Here is a 24,771-nt window from a genome sequence, read left to right on the forward strand (position 1 = left end):
TCACCTACATCAAGGCACCTGACTTTGAATGAAGAACTGAGGGTGAACAGGTAGAGAGGGCGCTAAAAACTGAGTGGGTCGACCACTCGATTGTTGTAGTAAAAGTGAGTGCAAGTGTGTCAACGTGCATGGTTAGGTTACTGTAACCAAGACTCGCGGTTTAGCATATACACGGACGATAAATAAGCCATAGTTATTTTATTCACCACTATGTGATACAGTGTTCACGTATTAATACGCCAAGGAATCTTAATAAAAATAAGAAGCAAAAAAATCTGACTATTGTTAATAGGCTTGCCACAGATAATATAATATACTGAATAAAGGTCACCTTTATCAACATACAATAATGACCACTTAAATAGTATATATTCAAATGTCTTCAAGGTAAACCCCTTTTAGGACCTAGTTTAAAGCATTTTATGTAGTAACGTGTTCTTGTGCTACGTGCCCATAAACTACCAATGACCGGATAGACACAAGTTACACAATAAACTAGCCGCTACCGTCCATGGGATGGATATGGGTGCACGATTAACTGGCCTCATTTAGATTATGCTGCACAGTTTTGGTCACCCTATTACAGAATGGATATAAATGCACTGGAAAAGTACAAAGGAGGATGACAGGTTGATCCCATGTATCAGAAATCTTCCCTATGAGGACAGACTGAGGGCCTTGAATTTGTACTCTCTAGGTTTGGAATTAGGGGGGTGATATGAGTGAGGTGTATAATGAAAAACAGGAATAAATAAAGGGGGTGTAAATAGCGTGCTAAAAAATATCTAGCCAAGACAGGACTCGCAGCAATGGTTTTAAGTTGGAAAAAATCAGATTCAGGAAGGATGTAGGAAAGCACTGGTTTAGTAATAGAGTTGTGGATAAGTGTAACAAGCTCCCGAGTACCGTCACAGAAGCTAAAACGTTGTGTAGTTTTAAAAATAGGTTAGACAACTACATGAGTTAGTGTGAGTTGGACCTGACTAGCTTGTGCTACTAGGTCTTGATGCCGTACTCCTTAAATGAATGTGACCTGACCTGACTTGACCTGACTGGTTAGGTCACTGGTTTAAGCCGGTAGGAGATTTGGACCTGCCTCGCATGGGCTAGTAAGCCTGCTGCAGTGTTCTTTCTTATGTTCTAGTCACTACTGTCCATGGAATGGATATGGGTGCACGATAAACTAGTCATTACTATCCATGGGATGGATATAGGTGCATGATAAATCAGCCATCACCGTCCACGAGATGGATATGGGTGCATGATTAACCAATCACTACCGTTCATAGAATGGATATGGAGTGCCCGATTAACTAGCCTCTGGCAGCAAAAGCTAAATTCTAGGAGTGTTAAGCATGTTAACCAGGTTATGGGCACTCGGTGGTCCGTACTCATATTGTTCCCAGTAGTAATATTAAACTGGAGTTACCTTCTCTTACGTAAAAAAAAAAAAAAGGTACTTCTTAACGATATAACCCAGGTTTAGTGTCTTAGATCATTGAGAAGCTGAAGCTCACACACGTTAGAATACGGAAATATAAAAAATAAAACTGCAGTATGCCTATTCACCCATGCTAGGCTGGGCAACTCTCACCCACCCACTCCCACACCTGTTCAGCCTATATTTAAAACTACCCAAAGTTCTCGCCTTAATGACGCTACCTGGGAGTTTCCTTCACTCATCTACAACTCTAATATCAGTCCAGTACTTCCTTTCTAAATCTAAATTTGTCCAAGGTGAATCCATTGCTGAGAATAACAAAAAAAGGCACAATACCGTGGCTGGATTGCAAACAAACCATACCCCGGCTGGGACTGAACCCGCGGTCAGAGAGTCTCAAAACTCCAGCCCGTCGCGTTAGCCACTAGACCAGCTAGCCACACTAAGATTCGTCCAACTAGGTATATTTCTACACCATAGGAAGGTTAGCACAGGCACCGCTGTATAGTCCTTGTGGCTTAGCGCTTCTTTTTGATTATAATAATAATAATAGCACAGGCACCACTGTGACCACAAATGCAAGTTTTTACAGACGAATCTCCAGCTAGCGTGGCCGTGACGAACTCTAGCTCAAGTCCCTTCACTGCCGTCAACATGACTCACGAAATCGTAATGGTGTAGAAATATACCTAGTTGGACGAATCTTATTGTGGCTAGCTGGTCTAGTGGCTAACGCGACGGGCTGGAGTTTTGAGACTCTCTGACCGCGGGTTCAATTCCAGCCGGGGTATGGTTTGATACACAAATAACCCGCACATAAAAGAGAGAAGCTTACGACGACGTTTCGGTCCGACTTGGACCATTGACAAAGTCACAGTGTGACTTTGTCAATGGTCCATGTCGGACCGAAACGTCGTCGTAAGCTTCTCTCTTTTATGTGCGGGTTATTTGTGCATTGCTGAGAGTTGTGTTTTCATTTTTTTTCCAACAATAAGTATACTTATATCCCCTTTATGTATTTCTATTTTCCATTTGTACATTTCAGGAATATCTTCCCTAATTCTGCACCTTTCCAGAATTCAAATTCAGTGCTTTCAGCCTATCTTTGGAGGAAAGGTTTCATATACGTGGGATCAACTTAGTTATCCTTGTCTATACACTTTCCAGCGTGTACGGCAATAAGGTCTTTGATGGGTATTGGACACCTGAAGCCATGTTTGGCAGATATAAGTTGCCATCAAGTTTGTTGGGCAGACGTTAATTTGCCTGCGCTGGTTAATAGGTGACGTCAGGCCCTGCGTAGGTGCTTCCTCTGTTGGAAGTTGATGGGCGACGCTAGGCTGCTCGTCTACTGCTATCTAAATAAGAAAGGAACTGGACAGGATCACCAGTTCTTTAAAGATTCAGTATCGGAACCAGTAAAATCTAAGAGCTGCTGAACACTTACAAGTCATCCACCCAGCTACTCCTATCTCAGGTTAGCAGGTGGTTTTGTACCTAATGCAAGACCACAGAGCTACGCCCGTGGTCCTACCTGTCTCAAGGCAAACACCTTGCACACTTATCTGGCCAAGCTGTACACAAACACGAACCAGTCTATCAGAATCTGAGATCATTTATTCCTAGAATGACTAGAGTCTGGAACGTGTTTGTACAATATATCAACAATGATGAAGTATAGTCAACTGACCAAATGAAATCTCTGGCCCGCAGATGGCTCCAACTTTATATTTTTTTCCCCTATTTGTACGTTTTATAACAAAAAGAATAAATAAGGATAGGATCTCCTAGCCTAACCCTTGTGTAAAAATTACAATAAAAGATGGTTTTAGGAAGATATGTGGAGTAAATATAACTGGACTAATTCAGTACACATTTTTTTTAACTTTTTAATTTAAGTACGTTACAATTCTTTTTTTTTTTTAATTCATCTGGCAGGCTGTTTCACAATTTTGGTCATTTTGTTCGCACTGACTCTCTCTGGAAGTTCAGACGAACATAAGAAATGGCAGAGATATTTGTTTCGGGTGATGTCTGTGGGTGTGTTAGGTTTTTCCAGGAAGTGTTTTGAGGTCATTGGCATTACAACGCAGTTTTAAGACATTAATTTTACTCTATTGCTTTAGATCATGGTAGCCGGTGGGATCTTAGGAAAGAGAGGGAGGGGAGAACAAAAAGTGAGATTGAAACGTTATCAGTGATTTTTAATTTACAGTCAGCAGCGATAAGGACACCTACCACCAGTGCCCCCTTGCTGATGCATTCTTGGGGGGTTTAAGTGTCAGACCACATACCTGGAGTCTGGAAAGATTACTCAAATAACAAGTAATAACACAGGAGGTTTACGACTCACTCGCCATGGGTTCAACACCCATTGCGTAGTTCGCTTACCCAGGGTTCTCTGTGTTAGGTACTTGCGTTAGTGTACAAATCTGAATGTTTCATGGGAAATCCTGAGAGTTCTGCGAGGGAGATTTTGTGTCTTAAAGGATATTATGAATACTGGTATGTGATGTGTAATAAACGAGACTGGTAGAGTGGCCTCCACACAACGCTGCAGTCAGTGTAGAGGGCGCTCACAAAGTTATTCTCAGATAGAGCAGCCACGTGGCAAAGATCTACTTCAGTAGGTTTCAGTTTACACTGCTGTTGCTGCTGTAGCAATCTATTACATCAGACTTCCAGATGATGCTGAACCTATTAACATATTTTATTCCTGGCAGTGTTAGGAAAAAAATATAAACTGCTCTGTACCGTTTTAGTGGCTTCAACAAATTTTTGTAAGAAACAGGACATTCTTGTTGGAAATTATCATGCTAGCTATAAGGACCAGGCTTTCTGTAGGAATGAGAACGCAAGGCAGAAGGTGTTTCCCTGGAACAGGTGTGCGTGTACTTAATAGTTAAGGTTAGATAACATATCAGGTAATGAGAACCCGATTATGTCTCAGTGCTGGGGGTAATGATGTTGGGAAATGGAAGCACGAAGAGCTAGTGGTCAATTACTAGGTAGTTACTGATCAAAGGAGAGGATCCTGGTCATATGTCGCATTTTGCCAGAAGGGAAGTTGGCAGTAAAAGGATGTCTAGAACAATTGAGGTAAATTACTGGCCAGACAAGTACTTAAGAAAATTGAAATTCCATCCACTGGGATAACTTCATAAAGCAAAGTTTACACTTGGTTATGTCTACATCAGCTGGTGTTGCAACCTCCCAGAGGTGAGGTACTTGTAACCTATGGGAAGCCGGGTAGTAGTGACATCGAAGAATCTGCTTATTTAGTTGGACGCGGCATAAATGTGACAAAATGACAGACGGATTCACTGATGTCAATCTCCCTCAGTCTCTGGTAACTAAAGTTGAAATTCACTTCGTATTGTTCTCAAACTTCCTGTTGACAGTCTTTGTTAATCTGTCAGTTTTATCATGCATCTGAATGAGTGCTGAGGATCGTGTGAGTCAGGGGTTACGCCAACTGGAAACTTCCATTGTACCTGGAGTTCTGAAGGAAGGTTCCAAGGGGTCAAAAACCTTACCGCCCGGTCTCAGACCAGGCCTTCAAGCTGGTCTTAGACCAGAACCACGGGTACAGTAATTAATCCTACGTTGACTTCGTGTATGAAATGACAATATGGATAGACTAGACGATTAACACGTGCATTTCAATGGCAGATTTTCTAACGGGTGGAAGATAGCTAACAAGTGAGGTATAGTCGATATATATTAGGTATACAAACCATGTAACTAGGATGTGTGTGATATGAAACTCACTGTGTGTTTGTGAGCCTGGCCCATGGCCGGCCTCCAAGAGTAGTAAGACTCGAAACTCATCAGAAGTATGTAAGTCGTGGTATTGGACTGCCTAGGTGCTCCCTCTGACGCGCTCTTGATTCATAGAATTAGAGCAACCTTCCACTTGGATGAAACCTGTCTTCCTCCATTCTCCAGGTGCTGCGTGATGTCTCTATGTTTACCGCTGAATAATTATAATAATAATAGAATAAGTAGTGATGAGAACTGCAGTCTAATTATGGTGACAATAAGCCTAGGACCAGCAGATGTAGCTACTAGTAATATGATCAGGTTACAAACTGCAGTACCAGAACTAGACAAGTTCTGGTATTAACATGACGAGGTTGAGGTGGAATCTTAGTCATGTCAGTTAGCAGTGGCAATAGTGGTAAACACTGATTGCAGTGTTCTTCTACACTGGTACAAAATTACACACGAAGGGTGGGCCTTTTTGAAGCGTATGTAATTAGTGTCTATCAACACTTGTCTACGTTACGTCTCCGGTTTGCAACACAGGCAAACAACAACAAACACGGTTTAGTGATAGCAACACATTCATGATGGAATGAAAACAGACACTCAAATGCAGTGTAAAGATATTCTTTACTGATCAAGAGAGAGTCAATAAAGGATCTCATTACACTGCATTTGTGTGTGTGTGTGTGTGTGTGTGTGTGTGTGTGTGTGTGTGTGTGTGTGTGTGTGTTTGTCTTACATAATCTCCGTGTATGAGGGTGTCAGAGGGTGTTTTCGCCTCCCCAGTAATCCGTTGATTTCTACCTGTTCAAAACTACAACAACAGTTAAATGTAATAGTTTTCGGCATTAAGTTAACGTAAATTAATCTGCATTTCCTTATAACTGACCGACATTACGGAAATAAAGGGGAAGCTTATGTTTGACAGCGAGGGACAGTTTTGGTATCCCCACAGCCGTACAACTATTTCGTATTTCACCCTGACGTCATCTAAAGATATATCACTTTTATAATACACCTAATATGACTATTTCCTCGTGTGTTAAGAAATTATGTATTACCTTTAGTGCATTATCATCATAACATCTGTTCGTGTAGTGGCCACGAAACTTTGTGCACTACCACCATAGCATTGCTCTGGTAGTGACCACGAAACGTTCACCACGACCAAGATTCACTATACAATATTCATCTCGACAATTCATTAAACAGCGACGCTCCAGATTTCATAATAAACACAGAAAAAAAAGCCATTTAATTATTTTTAGGACACCCAGAAGTCACTTAATCCTCTCTTTATAGGTCTTCATCTGACAGTAACTAAAATTACGTTGCCGTAAACGTGTTTCATTTTCTCTAACACGAATTGAAAATAACACGACACTCTTACCTAACCTGTTAAATTTTGTTCAGTCTCTGAAGATCATTAACACTGATGCTGGCACGAAGCCTTGTTTTGATTCCTAGCTGTGGATTCTTTTTTTTTTTTTTATTGTTTTTCGTGCATTTTTTGACAAGAATCAAAAAAGAAACTTTTTAAAATTATTTTAAACTTACGTTAGATAGATAAGAGTCCACAAGATTACTGATGACACTCCCGGGTTTACTCTCGCCACATTCCATGAGAGCCACAAGTCGTGACTACACACTGAGAGAATGTGATTGTGACCTGCTACCACAGTGTACCAATATATAAACATTTTCAGTGGGAGAACGAAACCTCTTTCTCTGTAGTGTTGATAACAACACTTCGTGATGTTTGATACAACTTGCAGCGCTTATTACTTTCTTTTCGAGAACAGTTAAGTTTAATATGTTTATTATGCACCCCATACCCATCCTGTGGGCGGTAGTCAAAAGATTACAGAGGTACATAATGGGTCCAGGGACTGGGCCTCAAAGTTTTGATAGCTGAGCAAGTTACAGAGGCAATGAATTCACAATTTACAAAGGTAATGAACTCACAATTTACAAAGGTAATGAACTCCAGGTAGGTCTAGTCACAATCATTACAAGTTACAAAGGTATTTACAGATTACAGAGGTACACAATGGGTCCAGGGACCGGGCTCCAAAGTTTTGATGGCTGAACTAGGTACAAGGTAATGAACTCACAAGTTACAAAGGTAATGAACTCACAAGTTACAAAGGTAATGAATACTGTAAGAATGGTTACTTACGTTTATACATGGCTGCAATCATGAACAAATTTTAGAGTAATGAGCAATTCACACTTCCACACCCGGTCACAACTGTAGTGAGTTATTGGTGCAAATGTTGATTGCTGAGTCTCTCTCTCACACACACACACACACACACACACACACACACACACATACAAATTCATACACACACACACATAAACACACACACACACACACACACACAAACTCATACACACACGCACACACACTCATACTCACACACACTCATACACACACTCACACTCATACACACACACACTCATACTCACACACACACACACACACACACACACACACACACACACACACATGCACACATGTGGTAATGCTTTATTTACAGCTAGCAAAGTCAGGGTATTTCTCCAGAATGGTCTGTAATATACCACTGTGGATAAAATACTTAGCCATTTCTTGAACACTTCTGAGTGAGTTGTTTCTAAATTCATTAATTTTATCGCACTCCAGTACATAATGACGCAGGGTGTGACAATAATCCATCTGGCAAAGTTTACATTTCGTTTGGTCTACATCTGGTGGTGGTGATTTAACCTGCCAAAGATACTTGTAACCCAGCCGGAGCCGGGCGGTAGTGACATCCAAGAGTCTGCTTATTTTGTTGGATGCACCATAGACATGTGGCTCCTCCTGCATGATAGAATGATGATAGATGGACTCACTGGTGTCAATCTCCCTGAGCCTTAAGTCCATAAAATTCAGCTGAAGTTCTTTTCGTATTATTGTTCTCAAACTACTACCTGACAAGCCAAGATTGTAATCTACTCCCTCTTTGAAAGCATACAGCTTAGCCAATTTATCAGTTCTATCATGCATCTGAAGACCAATGTGAGATGGAATCCACAGCATGTGCACTCTGACTCCACTGTCCACAATCCTACCATACCTGTGTCTGGCTTCTGACACAAGCATGCCACAATTTATGCTTAATGAGTTGAGAGCATTTATGGATGACAGAGAATCAGTTACAATTAAACTGTCAATCTTTGATACATAGATGCATTTCAGTGCAAGGAGTATGGCAAACAGTTCTGTCTGAAGGGTAGAGGCCCAATTATTGATGCGTGCTCCAATTTCTTTAAGAGAGCCATCACTCTGTACGACAACAGCAGCACTACCAGCTGCACCAGTGGATTGGTGAACAGAACCATCAACGTAAATAATTTGCGAGAGTGTGTGCTGTGTGACTAAGTTATCAATACAGCTTAAGGCCTCATGTTTGGCTTCAAGGCGAAGTTTTGGTTGTGATTTAAGAAGTAGTTTGGGGGGAAATGGAGGAATGGTAGTTTGGAATGGGGTAATATTCCATGGAGCGGAGAAGTGCCGCTGTTGCCTTACTTGACATAGATCATGTATCTGATTCATGCGGAGGTCGGTTCCAGTCTTTTCGATCCATCTGGAGGAGTGTTCACCAGTGCTGAGGAAAGTTTGGAGGGCTTCTGTGCAGGGGTTTGAATGAGCTTGCCTGAGCATATTAACCCCAATTAGGATATTTCTTTCAGTAACACGATCTCTGATGCTTGGAATATCAAGTTCTTTTTGCATATTTAAAATTTTGGCAGTACGAGGGCATCCTAGGATGATCCTCATTGCTTCGTTCTGCAGTTTTTCCAGCCCTCCAAGCTTCCAGTCAGACACAAGAGCAAGTAGTGGCGCAGCATAATCAACCAATGATCTAATATAAGCAAGATACATCATTTTCACAATTTTAACATTAGCACCATACCTGGGGTGAAGCCCTGCCACAACTCTAAGTGCTCTTAGTCGTTCTTTGTATTGGCGACAAAGTCTTGTTACAACAGGTCCAAGTAGTGGAACCTCAAAGCCTAGATACCTGTATCTGCTTACATATTCTAGAAGAGACCCATCATGCAATTGGATCTGACGAACTGTGCCTCTCTGTCGAGGAGGACGCCTATTGAGTATCTTTGTTTTATCAGTAGAGATTATCAACCCCAGGTCCTGACACGAGGCTAGTACATGATTAAGAATGTTTTGGGTGTTGGAGAATCCGGTGGTGTGAATCATTATATCATCAGCAAAACTAATCACATAATTATGGGGCTGACTAGGCATAGCATTAAGTAATGCATTAATTAGAATATTGAACAGTGTGGGACTGAGCACACCTCCCTGTGGGGTTCCTAATTCAAAGTCTTTAGTTACACTTCTATGTCCCTGGAACAACACAGACGATTTTCTGTTGGACAGGTAGCCTTTAATCCAGCGGAGAAGCCATCCTCCAACATCCATTCTGGCAAGTTCACTAATTATTACATGTCGGTTGGCTACATCGAAAGCGGATTTAAGGTCAAGGAAGGTAGTGTAGGAACTGTCAGTGTGCAGGGTGAGAAAGGTGGCTATGCAATGATGCACGCTCCTTCCATGCATGAAACCATGTAACCGGGGAGACAAAAATTGTTTGATTCTGTACATGAGACGATTAAGAATCATTCTCTCAAATGTTTTACACAAGCAGCTAGTAAGAGATATTGGGCGAAATGCATTTTGTTGATTGGGCTTAGGAATTGGAATGATGAGGCTGTTGGTCCAAGATTGAGGGAGCTCCCCAGTTACATAGCTCATGTTATATAATTCAAGTAATGGATTACCTGGTACTCGACACAGCAATCTGAGTATGTTGTAAGTAATACCATCCTCACCAGGCGACGTGGAGTTGCCCTTAGTTAGCGCTGCATCAAGTTCATAATTAGTGAAAGGAATGTTGCAATCATCTGCCTTACTGAGCATAAAGCAAACAAGTCTCTCCCTTGCATCATATTTATCATTTAATTTTGCCTGTGTGGTACTGGGAAGATTGTCATAGCTAGATGTAGCAGCCCAAGCACTGACTAACTCATTCGCCCTATGCAAGGGATGAGGGTGCGCGATCTGCCCAGTTCGTTTACCCTTAATTCTATTTATGTCCCTCCATGCCCGGCTAAGTGGGGTGTGAGCATTAAGACCGTTGACAAATTTTTCCCAGTCGGTTTGCCGCAGCTCTGTCATACGCTCTCTGGCAGCAGCAAGGGCAGTTTGGAAGAGCCTCAGCATTCCAGGGGTACGATGTTTTCTATAGGCTAGGCCTAGTCTGCGAGCAGTACGTTTCAGTGTACGAAGTTTAGAATCATTGTAATAAGTATGGTTTTTGAAGGAGGTATGATTATTACGGAAGTTTGTTGGGTTTAGAGTACCAAGAGGTTGCAGTGGCGGCTCTAAGTAGTTCTGAATACTGCTCACAAGATCATTGTTAAAGGTCTCTACAGAGGAACACTCATAGGAATTATACCAGTCAGTCACATGTGCAACAAAGTCATCATGCTGATCTGTGGGAACATTAAAACGTTTCCGTTTGAATATCCCACCAGGAAGGATAGTATTACCAATATCTAGAGAGGTTAGCCTAGGGAAATGATCAGACGCTATATCTGTTACAATGGAAGACTCACAACTGGCAGAAGTAATGTTGAAGCCCAGGCACAGATCAAGGACGCCTCCATAGATATGTGTGGGTTCAAGGTCACCTACAATTTGGACATTATCGTGACTGTTTAAGAGTGACAACAGTTGATTGCCATTACGATTACCAAACTGTGAGTTTCCAATGCTTTTGTGTCTCGCATTGTAATCGCCAATAATAAGAGTAGGCTCAGAATGAGCACAAGTTGGGAGCTCCAAGTAATTAAATTTATCAGCAGGAGCATACAAGTTAAATATGTTGAGAGCAGAGTTCCCTATATAAATCCTAACACCGTGATATTGTAGCCACAGCATTAGGAAAAAAAATAGCTCTCCTAAGCAACAGAAAACTGAGAACGGAAAAAATATCTTGAAACAAGTATCCACAAGAAGACCACTCGTCTGTGGGACACTGGCTGTCTTGCGCATACCTCTACCTAACCAATTCATTTGCCAAAACCAATTTTGTAACCTCTTCCAATTCACCTTTACACACACACACACACACACACACACACACACACACACACACACACACACACACACACACACACACACACACACACACACACACTGCAACACATACTGAGCCGCAGTGATTGAGAATACCAGAAAAAAAGATACTTGAAATACCTTTTTCTTCGTTACCATACGTGGCGAGGCAAACAAACAGGAATCAAAGGAAAGGATATTAATAATGCAATTATACAACAATTTGTGGAAAGTCTGGGTTCTAGCCTAAATAAGTAACTACTGGATGGAGGGCGCTGTTGCTAGGCAATAAGTTGACCTGTGACTGGTTTCGAGGGGTTTTCTACCCCGCATCCCGAACTGAGACCAGGCTTCCTTGTTGATCTGGTCAATTAGGTCGTTTTTGCTAGCGGCCCGCAAACCCACAAAGGTCTCACAACCCGGTTGATCCAGCACCTATAGAAAGAAACAGTGCACAGTTTATCCGAAATCTCTTTCTTAGTTCCAGCAATGTTTTTGATATCTGCTGGAAATGCGTGGAGTCTTAATTAAGCTATGGATGAGAGTGTCCTTGCATATCAAACATAAGGGCTTTTGTTAGGTTAGAAGTCTGGTCATTAACCCGGCCGCGGGGGCGCTGACCCCCGGAACACCCTCCAGGTATGTTAAACTAATGCTAACTTTTTATTGTGGCAACGTTTCGCTCTCCAGGAGCTTTGTCAAGCCACAATAATTTATTTCATTAATTGCACATGTGTCCTGTTAGCTAACATATTGTCGGTAATTCTACCAACATTATTACATAAAAGCTTTTGCGACACGTTGGAGATTCAAGACAGCAGCAGCAGAATGAGTTAGGAAAACCTCGTTAAAAGTTCCTAAATGCGTCTGTCTTGTATCAGGAGCTTAATGTCCTAAACATCACAGTGGTTCCTTCCCTTCTGCAGAGAGCACGTCTACAAGTACATGATACAACTTATACAAGTCTAGCTAACATCACTGGCATACTATACAGAAAGCCCCTAGTTATGCAGAGCATTTTGGGCAACTTGGGTTAACTGAGTGCAAGTTATTTAGAGATCATAAAATTGAAGTTGAAAATTTTTGGAATTTTTGGTTTTCTTATAAAAAATAGTGCAAACTTCTGGCAACATGTTGATGCAATCAGCTTGTTACTATCATATTTCTAAGTATTTTTTTTTAAATGTAATTTTTATTTTTTTGCTGTCATCAAGAGGACATGTTGGCAGTGTTCTTATTTTTTTTTTTTACTCCAAAAATTACTATTGTTGTGATTGTTTCATTCTCAACACTCAACACGGCAAGTTCTGGGACGACTAAAGTGAAGAGCACAAAGTTGTAGCTGCTCAGTCGCCTCTGGGATGTCAACAATGATGGGGGGGTTTACAACACGCTCAAATTTAGTGTTGTATCTCCATAGAGTTTTATAGAAACAAAAATTTGAATAACTCAAGAATAAATTATTGACATTTGTTTTAATTTTTTTGCGAAGAGTAATAATCGGAGTGTCATGATTTTTTCACACAATATTGATGAATGATGGTTCTATTAATATTCAGAGGTGTTATGCAATATGTTTTGCCATTTTGTTTTTGTTTTTATTTCTCACAAAAAAAGTTTGAAATTTAGATAATCTAACTCTATCTTTCATCTGATGTTGACTAGAACATTGTACAACTTACCAATTTTGTAGGGTATGGAGGGTTTTATGATAAATACAATTTTGCAATATCTTGCAACTTTGCAGCAAGGAGTCCATGCAAACATGTGTATAGGATGCAAACTGCTCCTTAATAACAGCATAAAGTTACACTTGAAAGTGGACCAAAAACAAAAAGAACCCAAAAACGTGTCTCTCCATCCCTTTAATCTTGTCCTCCAAGATGCGACCCACACCAGTCGACTAATACCCAGGTACCTACTTACTGCTAGGTGAACAGCAGATGGAAGGACACATGCTCAGCTTTTCACCCGTGCCGGGGATCGTTTCTGGACCCTCAGAATCAGTACTAATTTAGTCGAGGTACTTTAAGCCCACGTCTTCCATCCAGTTCCATCGCTTCTATTTTTCAATAGGGTATGGTAGGGTAAATCCCCTTCTCCCCCTCCTCTCCCGTTTTCCATACCAGAAATGGCCGGAGGGAGTGGAGTGGGGAAAGAGGCTTATGCAAATAGGTAATATACGATAGTTTTAGTTGTCAATCCAGATAGTAGATAGTTCTCCCCAGTAGACAGCCTCGTTGTGAAAGTACGAGGCCTCTGCTGTCTTTGTCACATACACACCAACTCATTTCCCTCTTATTTGTCTCGCTTAATTTTAAAGATAGCAAAAGTATTTGATTTAATGGCCTTACTTGCTAGTTTGTTGCACCTATCAATACGTCTATTGCCAAAGCAGAGTTCTTTCCAAATATTTGTAAATCTGAATTGATCCAATTGGAATTCATTGTTTTGAATTTCATTTTGATTATACATTCTAAGAACAAAAAGGCACAATACCGTGACTGGAATACAGAAATAACCCGCACATAGGAGAGAGAAGCTTATGACGACGTTTCGATCCGACTTGGACAATTTATAAGTGTGACTTATAAATGGTCCAAGTCGGACCGAAACGTCGTCGTAAGATTCTCCTACATGCGGGAAACTTATGTACACATCCTCGGTATCCTACTGATACCCCTCTTTATTTATACCCTCCTTCAACTTACACGCCAAGAAATACAACATTGTCCCTCACTAGTACATTCCCAGGTGGCTTCTACCACGACTACGTCGGAGCACACCAATACATTAGAGTGGTTGAATTAGCAAGGCACGAGACACCAAGAAATTCTTGCTGGCGTAACTCCTGCCATCCCAACCCTGTGGCTCGTTACCGCCACCTTCAAGCACCTATTTTAACGAGAAACTAAAATAAGATGGCGTATGTACGGTGTGTGGAGCATTTGTGAAGTAATATCGACACTACCTTATTATTATGTAAACCGCTGTCTGTGCTAGCACCTAAGACATGCATACAATAACCCAGGGCACCACATCTAACCTCAAGGATATACAGTACACTGACAACTATCGGACTTTTCACAACTAACTCGTACACCGGAGACGAAACCAGACATTCTCTCCGTCCTTAAGAATTATTAAGACGCGATTTGATAGCTGATACCAGTTAAAGACCGACCGAAATCAGTATAATTCTTTCAGCTATACTGTTGTGGTCTGTGTGTATGCGTATTATTTACTTATTAAAGCAGTAATCTATTTGTATTATTAGTATGCAGGTAAACTTGAACCTTAATGATCACTGTGCAGTCGAGAGATTATAACAAAGTAACACGTAGCCTCAGTATTGTAATGCTGCCAGTTGCCAACCTTGCAATATTCAACATTTGATCAATTAGTAGTGGTGGTGACTGCCCTTTACATCCCAGCGCTAAGGCGTTGCAACTAGTTCATGATTTATTCATGAAAAAAAAAGAGGACATAGTATAGGTAAGTACAAATAGGAAGCTCGTCTGTCTCCCGCTCAGCCTTGCTCTGAATGACCCACATGAGTTTAGCGCTTAACATGAATTATTATCATAAAAAACCGTAGTCAATTATACTTAAATGTGAGATAACTGACAGGGGAAGGGGGAAAACAGATTATAATTTCGGGTCTAGGGGGGAAAACACCTCACAACACAAGATGCAAATGGCGTACTGTCGACAATGTAGTACATGAATGGTATACAATGCCGATAAGTTGAAGAATTAGACACATGTGCAACATCTGGGTATCTTTATTTGTAAGCGTTTCGCCATCCAGTGGCCTTTTTAATACAAATGGGAAGACTGTAGAACTATATACAAAAGACTATGCAATCAGATCCTCAGCCTTGGAGTTGGCGAAGAGAACCGTAGTCTTGAAGACTCTGAAACACAGGTTTCGGATTCTTAAAGACTAAGGTGCTCATCACCAACTCCAAGCCTGAAGGACTGATTACCTCGTTTTTTGTATATAGTTCTACAGTCTTCCCATTATGCCCTTGAATCTGTATTGATAAAGCCACTAGATGGCGAAACTCCTACAAATAAAGATACCCAGATGTTGCACGTCTCTAATTCTTCCATTGTCGACAATATTAGAGAGACGCTGCAGGACAAGCTTATTCTTGGACATTGTTTTCCTTGATTAAGAGCTTTTACCAGAGCGAAACGAGTCCCAAACACTTGTGCAACGTATCTTTTTCTCGTTAACCACATCACATTACAGGTGGCAAGCGACTCCTGGTATGGAACTTGCCTTCTGGACTTGGGGGAACATAACGCATCAAACTGAGGTGATAAGCCACTCAACGTAGGTCAATTACACTTTAAAATTAAGGATGCACACAGTTTATACTCTATTGTGGCAGTGGCAAGAAATCATTGGCTGCCACAAGCTTATCTTGGATGGCCAGCGGTGAGAGGTAAATATCCAACCCTTTTCATCCAATCATTGGAGATATTAATTGGATTAAATTGAGGTATTCAAACCAAGAGGCGGGAGATTATGAAGGTGATGGTGGGGGAGACAGGTGGTGATGGTGAAGAGGCAGATGGTAATAGGAATGAGTGGTAACTCAAGACTGATAAGGTCTAATTGATAGTGATGAGAATGTTGAGAGATGTGAGAGAGGGAGGTGATGCTGAGGAAAGTGAAAATGCGGAGTGAGAACCACGAGGTAGAAAGTGACTTACCGCTGCGGAGGTTGTGGAGGTCGAGCTCCTGCTGCTCGAGTCGTACTTCCAGAGCTTCAGCTGCCTGGGTAGTCTCGACGTAGCGTCTCTTCAGTTCATCGTAGTCGCGCGTCGCTGTGGTGATGGAAAAAAAAAACTTGTGACACTATGAGTGATTAGTGACTCTCAGGTTCTTGTGTGTTTCTGGTTTCTTGTACTCACCTAGTTGAGGCTGCAGAGCTCGAGTCCAAGCTCCTGGCTTGGACTCGAGCTCCTGGCCCCGAGTCCAAGCTCCTGGCTTGGACTCGTGTGTGTGTGTGTGTGTGTGTGTGTGTGTGTGTGTGTGTGTGTTTCCGTGTGTGCGAGCCTAGTGCATGTTTTTAGGGTTCCGTGTATGTGTGTCTGCGTCAACCCCAAAAAAACTGAATATATATTGCACACATAATGAATTAAATGTTAAGACATGTCTATACACACGTCTACACACGGGCCTACACACGTCTACACATTTACACACGGGCCTACACATGCCTACGCAATAGATACCTTTATTTTTTTACCCTTTATCATTAAAGGAAGAGCTAGACATATGCGACCAAAATATCACTGAAATTAACAGCGGGGCTGCGGGGGCGTTGACCCCCGAAACCCTCTCCATATATATATATATATATATATATATATATATATATATATATATATATATATATATATATATATATATATATATATATATATATATATATATATATATATGTCGTGCCGAATAGGCAGAACTTGCGATCTTGGCTTAAATAGCAACGCTCATCTTGCCATATAGGACAAGTGAAAATTCGTGTATGCAATAATTTCGCCAAAATCATTCTGAACCTAACTACAAATATATATTTCACTGTGTTTGTTTAGCATTAAATTATTGTAAACAAATCTAAAATATATTTAGTTGGGTTAAGCTAAAATAAATTGTTCTTGTTATAATAAGGTTAGGTAAGTTTTCTTAGTTCCTTTTGGTGCAAAATTATAAATTTTTACATCAACATTAATGAAAAATATATATCTTTAAACGTATAAGATAAAATTTTAGAAAGGACTTAATTTTAAATGAGTTCTTGCTAATTGACCAGTTTTACATATTCGGCACGACATATACATATACATATATATACATATATATATATATATATATATATATATATATATATATATATATATATATATATATATATATATATATATATTCGATTAGGTAAGTAGTAGGCTAGTAGGTAACAACCCTCACGAGAGGTGCTATTATCCTCGTGTGAATGTGAACATGAACAGGAACCCTGTTAAATATTTTGCACTCTGGCAAGATTACTTGTCGTTTCTTACTGCCTCATGAACATCTCAAGTCATGGGTCTGAAATCTGCTCTTGAGACTAGGTTTGAGATACGGTAGTAGTGGTTTTGATCTTCAAAACCTCATCAAAAAGCCTCAATTTTGATGTATCAACAATGAATCATTTCTCCAAAACCTGAAGTGAAAAATGTTTTCAATGAAATTCTTTAGTTCCCTAATGAGATTTTTTATTAAATTTGTCTGAAGAATTGAGACACTTATGCAACACATGGGAATCTTTATTGAAGAAACCTTTCGCCACACAGTGGCTTCATCAGTCCAGTACAAAGTAGAAATGGGTAAGGAGAGGAGAAGTTTGAGGTAATCAGTCCCTCAACCTGGAATCGATGTGTTCAGTCCATCCTACAAGAGTGATGGACTGAACACATCGATTCCAGGTTGAGGGACTGATTACCTCAAACTTCTCCTCTCCTTACCCATTTCTACTCTGTATTGGACTGATGAAGCCACTGTGTGGCGAAACGTTTCTTCAATAAAGATTCCCATGTGTTGCATAAGTGTCTCAATTCTTCAACTTGTCGGTTTTCTAAACCTTTCATCACATTAAATTTGTCTGTTATTATTTTTTATTTCAGGGAGTTTATTTTTCATTTTATTATTTTAATGTTTAAAAGTTGTTTTATCGCGTATAATATATACTTTTCAGTTGTATGACTGTATTCTCCATGACTCAAGAAATCGTAATGACACGATTGCAAACAAACCATACCTCCGGCCGGGATTGAACCCGCGGTCATAGAGTCTCAAAACTCCAGACCGTCGCGTTAGCCACTAGACCAGCTAGCCACAATAAGATTCATCCAACTAGGTATATTTCTACACCATAGGAAGGTTAGCACAGGCACCTCTGTGACCACAAATGCAAGTTTTTACAGACGAATCTCCGGCTAGCGTGGCCGTGACGAACTCTAGCTCAAGTCCCTTCACTGCCGTCAACATGACTCAAGAAATCGTAATGACACAGAGGTGCCTGTGCTAACCTTCCTATGGTGTAGAAATATACCTAGTTGGATGAATCTTATTGTGGCTAGCTGGTCTAGTGGCTAACGCGACGGGCTGGAGTTTTGAGACTCTATGACCGCGGGTTCAATCCCGGCCGGGGGTATGGTTTGTATTCTCCATACAAATGAATGAAATTAACTATTTTGAACTTCAAGGCGCCTTGTATTTTCCAGATTATGTGGACTTTCAAGATTAGTGGGAAGTTTCCCTCTACACAAATTTGTTTTGGGGTGATACACAAGAGGTCGCTGATCTCTGCTCAAAACCATTAACGTGGCAGGTAACCAACTGATAAATTAGGAAAAGGTAAAGATTTACCCAGAATTCATCATTTACCAAAAAATAATGAATTGTCAGTACGCCTGACTAAAGTCACAGGAATATTACTCTCCCTGTGCTACCTGACTTAAACCATACCACGGTTCGGGATAGAACCCGCGGTCAGTCATAAAACTCCAGACCCAGCTAGAGTTCGTCACGGTCACGCTGGCGGGAGACTCGTCTGTAAAAACTTGCATTTGTGGTCACAGTGGTGCCTATGCTATCCTTCTTATGGTGTATAAATATACCTAGTTGGATGAATCTTTTTGTAGCCAGCTGGCCCAGTGGCTAACGCGTCTATCTGGAGTTTTATGACTCTGACCGCGGGTTCTACCCCACCCGTGGTATGGTTTGTTTGCAATCGTGTCATTACGATTTCATGAGTCTACCTGACTTCTGATGTCGCAAGTGATTTTTCTCCAATTTTTGCATTTTAGAAAGCAGTATAATTATTTCTTCAGTAAACCCCCCTCCCCCGAGAGTTTAAATAAAAGAGACCTGAACTAGTTAAATCTGTCTGGGTCTGGGCACTCAGCAGTCTGGTGGGGTCGTGGAGGGGTGGGGGAGACTGAGCGTAGCTTTGAGAATAGGTTGGACAAATATGTAGATGGGAGAGAGATTAAATTTAAGAAGAACCTGCCTAGTATGGGCCAGTAGGCATTCTGCAGTGTTCCTCCATTCGAATATGTTTGTGCATGCTTCTAACTCCTGCTCTGAGGTCAATGTGACGTAAGTCGCTGTAATATTTGTAACGGCTTGACAAAGCTCCTGGAGAGCGAAAGGTTGCCACAATAAAATGTCACATGAATTGCATCTATGTCCATTTACCTAACATTGGGCCAGCTATGACTGACGTAGATAGTTGGGTCAGTTCCTACTGACTCGGGATGAGGTAGGGTAGGGGAGGTGAACACACTTAGTGTTGGGCATAAAGGAGAGTTTCCGAGATAAAAGTCAGCAAGGACACACATTCTCTCATTTGACTCATTGTATGATATTCATCCACTCAGTCACAAATGCACTGATCTGGCTGAGTCACTTGGTGACCAGTCGGGTCACTGTTGGATGGTTGCCATGGAAGGAGTGCAAGTGCCTCAAAGTGCTACATTGTTCCCAGTGTCTCTGACCTTACACAATGTTGAAGAATGAGACTTGTGCAAGATTTCTCAAGATTGATAGAGTGAACACATTGACTCAAGGATGAGAGATGACTACTTCGTCTTTCTATGTAATAATAATAGGAGTCCTCAGGCTGTTCTTCAACTCTATATATCTTTGGTTAGGCCTCATATAAATTATGCTGCACAGTTTTGGTCACCGTATTACAGAATGGATATAAATGCTCTGGAAAACATACAAAGGAGGATGACAAAGTTGATCCCATGTATCAGAAATCTTCCCTATGAGGATAGACTGAGGTCCCTGAATCTGCACTCTCTGGAAAGGCGTAGAATTAGGAGGGATATGATTGAGGTGTATAAATGGAAGACAGGAATAAATAAAGGGGATGTAAATAACGTGCTGAAAATATCTAGCCTAGACATGACTCGTAGCAATGGTTTTAAGTTGGAAAAATTCAGATTCAGGAAGGATATAGGAAAGCACTGGTTTGGAAATAGAATTGTGGATGAGTGGAACAAATTCCCAAGTACAGTTATTGAGGCTAAAACGTTGTGTAGTTTTAAAAATAGATTAGATAAATACATGAGTGGGTGTGGGTGGGTGTGAGATGGACCTGACTAGCTTGTGCTACTAGGTCAGTTGTCGTGTTCCTTCTTTAAGTGAATGTGACCTGCCTTGACTAGGTTAGGGCATTGGCTTAAGCCGGTAGGAGACTTGGACCTGCCTCGCATGGGCCAGTAGGCCTGCTGCAGTGTTCCTTCTTTCTTATGTTCTTACGTTCTATGTATGTTATTCGCTGTTTTGGCGAAACGTTTCCCCAATAAATATTCGGGAATGTTGCACAAGTGTGTCATTCTTCAATCTGTCGGTTTTCAAAACCATTTTCATCACTTGCACAATGTCCCTATTCGCGTGTGGTTTTTAAGCACAGTGTGACTGCTGTTGAAGACTTTTTTTTTTTTAATAATGACATAAGGTATTTGAGGGGGTAGATCATAAAGAACACGATAGTGTGTATTGCCTACAGTAAGGTGTTTAGCTCCTTTTGCCTTTCCTTATAGCTTATACCCCTCAGCTCTTGGACTAGTTTCGTTGGAAACCTTTAAAAGTTTTCCAGCTTCTTTACATGCTTTGTAAGACTAAAAAAAAAAAAATCCCGTCTCTACTAAGTTTACTATTTAATAAAATAAATTCCGATGAGAATTTAACAGGCAAAGAGCTGCTATTTTGCCACAGCTCATTCAGTTAACCAAGATGTTTGTATACATTCTACAAGCCGAGCTGAATAGTAATTAATAAACGTGTAGATTTTAACGTTCCATGGCTGTTTTGTTTAATTTGCTTATTTGTGGTTAAATATATGGTTGTATTGGTTTGTGTAACCCGATATAAATAATCCTATTTAATTGCACTGAACGTTCAGAAGTTACAAGAAAATGCAGAGTGAAAAATAAGGCTATGAAATCTCTGTCCTTCAGGTTCATTGATTTTCTGGTTTCAAAAGGGCAGCTTTCCATAATTGCTTCCTAAACTTTAAAATTATATAAAAAAATATTTACAATTGTCTTTTTTTTTCCTAATAAAAAATAATCAATCTTGTTTTATAACTGTAGCCATCGTTCGTACCGCCCTTCACCCAAACTCGTCCATGAAACTCGAAGCATCATTTTCAAATAAATGGAGATTGAACAAGCAGCGGTTCACAAAAGTTTCCTGTATTTTCCCTTAAATCTCTTACTGTTTACTCGACTCTTAAGGAATATATTGGATGGAGTTCTACCTTGTTTACCATTGAAGCCTCGTACTCCTGCTTCTTCCTCCCGCCGTGAGTTGCATTCAAAATGTTTATTAAGCTAGTTTGAATATTGCAGCATTCAGCAAGGGCGCGTGCCCAGGGCTCAAGACTACCTTTCACAGCCCTTGAGGGGCTGTCGTCCTAGGGGCTGTCGTCCCTAGGTAACAGCCTACAGCATCTCGCTCTTATATGTATGGTTACTGTTAGGTGAACGAGCAGCAGGTGTAAGGAGACTTGCCTAAACCTCTCGCCTAGTCTTTTCGATTGTGATGTAAATGTTCTACTACTAAGATAGCATTTGCTTGTTGTGTTGGTCTTAAGAAACATCAGGACAGTTACAAAACACTCTCATTCATGGTTAATCACTGGCCAACTACAACAAAAATCTGCATTATTTTTTATGTGAATTTTGATCAATGACAGTCGACTACTTGCAGGGTCTCAACAGCACTGATAATTATAAGAACTCAATCATCTCTGTCCATTCCCAAGAACCTCTGCCACCAAGTGTTATAATACATCCAGACTAGAATGCCGGCTCAACCAGTACAACAGAGGCAGTAGTTACCCTAAGTGTACCATATACGCTCATGCATACGTCAAGTCCATGTTATCCCGAAGAGGCTTGTCATCACAATTTCCTCTTCGTGTGCAGTTTCAGAGAACTAACAAGTTAATAAGAACATAAGAAAGAAGGAACACCGCAGCAGGCCTACTGGCCCATGCGAGGCAAGTCCAAGTCACCTCCCGGCTTAAACCAATGAATTAGACACGTGTAACAAGCGTATCTTTACTGAGGCAACGTTTCCCCACATTGTGAGTTGATCAGTCCAGTACAAAGAAGTATCTAATTCGACAAGAATTCACTGTATCTTACCTACAATACTGTTGTGTGGCCTTGAAAGCCTTAACGGGTCTCTAAAGTACCACTGCTGCCAAGACCAACTGGAAGCTTCGGATACCTCGGTAGAGATATATTAGTCTTCTTAATTGAGTTGACATTATTGTGACATACCTGTGACCAGTTTCACGAGTAGTTATATTCTCGTACCCTGGCCTCTGGCTAAACTTCACATATGACTGCTTAATTAAGCAACCAGACTGTCGCTTGCTGTGGCCCGCAGGTCCAAGTAGTCATAATAGCCTAGCTGATCTGGCAATTTCTGCAAGAACTAGTCTAGTTTCCCTCTGAAAACTTCTACGTAATTCTGACAATATTTCTTATATATGCTGCTCTTTGTTGACCAGTTTGTAGAGACACCGTCAAGAGTTACAAAACTGTATTATCTAATGGTTGTAATAACCATAACTTTTAAATGGGTGGACCGGTAAACCAGCGGAAGGCCTCTTTCAGATAACCAAAAGCTCCAGTTGCGGGTCATCATATGACTAAGACCCACGTCAGGAAACATTTGTCCCATTTCCTGACAACCCTAACCTACCTAACTGTCAAGACTACTAATTGAGGCTTCGTGGGCTCCAGAAAGCCCTTTATGACATGTATGTTCTAATTTCGTAGTATAACACAACATTCAAGCATCTTTCCTTTTTCTTTTAGGAAAATGATCTCCCCTCAAGGGAAGTTCCTTGATACTGGTGAGGGGCTCTTGATCTAAGGAATTGGATCTGTTCTCCAATTCCCTGAATAAAGCCTGAATACCCCCCCTCCCCATAGGTGCTGTATGATCTCTACGGGCTTAGCGCTCCCCATAATAATAATAATAATAATAATAATAATAATAATAATGAAAATTAATTAACCTTGCATTTAAATGGCTGGGCAGTTAGGGAATCTAAACAAAAAAAAAATGGCAGTTGCAGATGAATCAGTGTAAATCCGTATAGATACCTATGACATTTTTCGCGAGGTATACTCTTGAAGTCTGAAATGAAACCAACCTTCATTATTAACAACCAGGCTGTTACTACCAGCGGCCGGCCATACAAACCTGGCTGGGTTAGGTATTTGCTTAAACAACCCATAGTTGCAAATCTATGTGGATTTCCCCAGATACGGTTTTCATCAATTTTTTATCGATTTATGTTGCCAAGGTTAGTTGGATTTTCGTCTAGCAGTCAAAATTATCCAGTTATAATGTACATGAAACCCAGTATATGTAATTTTAATCAAGCAGAAAAAAAAAGACGATCGACCTTACTGGGTCACAATTTTCTGATCCACCGTCTTTTGTTTCTTCGCGTGCATTACAATTTCATTTAGTGGCGTTTTCAATGACACTCTAACCTAGTTACATCCAACATAAAGTTAAATATGAAATCTGCCGTTAATGAGAAATGGCAGAAAATGATATGTGCGTAAACCGACTGTCGGAACTACCACTGTAGTTTAGGACGATGGTTTGGTTTCCAAACGTGGTCCAGTTTCCTCTTGGAAGCCTCTACATTTGTTTTGGCAACATTTCTTACATCTGCTGGAAGGTTACAAAATGTCAGGTTCGATTATGTCGGTTTCTCACTGACAAACTGTCAGGAAACAGGACAAGTGTTTCCTGGCGCGGGTCTAGCGTCACATGATGACCCACAGCTGGAGCTTTAAGGCATCTGACCGAGGACTTCCACTGGTTGACCGGTCCACCTCCTTATAAAATATCTCTATGCTTATAACCATCATTTCTGTTATATTACAAAGTAGCAGCAAATAAGACAGTGTTCGTTATACATGACTACGATAATCCAGGTTCGTACTACCATTAAGTCTGATTTCAATCATTACAATATTTTTTGTACCTACACATTTATCATTCATGTATTATAGTAATTTGCTTCATATAATTATTGAGTAATAAAGATAGTGCAGGATATGCACACGTTGTGAAAATTACTGTTTGAGATTTATCTAAATGTTTTCACCGCGCCATTGAATATACTCTCCAGTCACGAATTTAACACACAGATATTTAGAGATTCGAATTAAAACAAAATATAAGAGTAGAAGCTTAGGACAAAAGCTCTATCAATAAAGGAATGAAACAGACTGTCCAAAATATCTTGCTGCTAGTTTTGTCAAGGCTGGGAACCAAAGCAATCAT

At 40.6% G+C, this 24,771-nt stretch overlaps 1 protein-coding gene across 2 annotated transcripts in view; it reads right to left on the reverse strand.

Annotated features, from left to right (window-relative positions):
• Positions 1-24,771, reverse strand: part of LOC128688468 (shootin-1-like) — a 187,753-nt gene that overhangs the window by 64,419 nt on the left and 98,563 nt on the right. For both annotated transcript variants that reach the window (XM_070084700.1, XM_070084699.1), the window contains exon 3: positions 16,104-16,217. In XM_070084700.1, the coding sequence (XP_069940801.1) occupies positions 16,104-16,217 (114 nt within the window). The remainder of the gene's footprint in view (positions 1-16,103; positions 16,218-24,771) is intronic.

This window comes from Cherax quadricarinatus, chromosome 13 (genome assembly GCF_038502225.1).
Source record: "Cherax quadricarinatus isolate ZL_2023a chromosome 13, ASM3850222v1, whole genome shotgun sequence".
NCBI lineage: Eukaryota > Metazoa > Arthropoda > Malacostraca > Decapoda > Parastacidae > Cherax > Cherax quadricarinatus.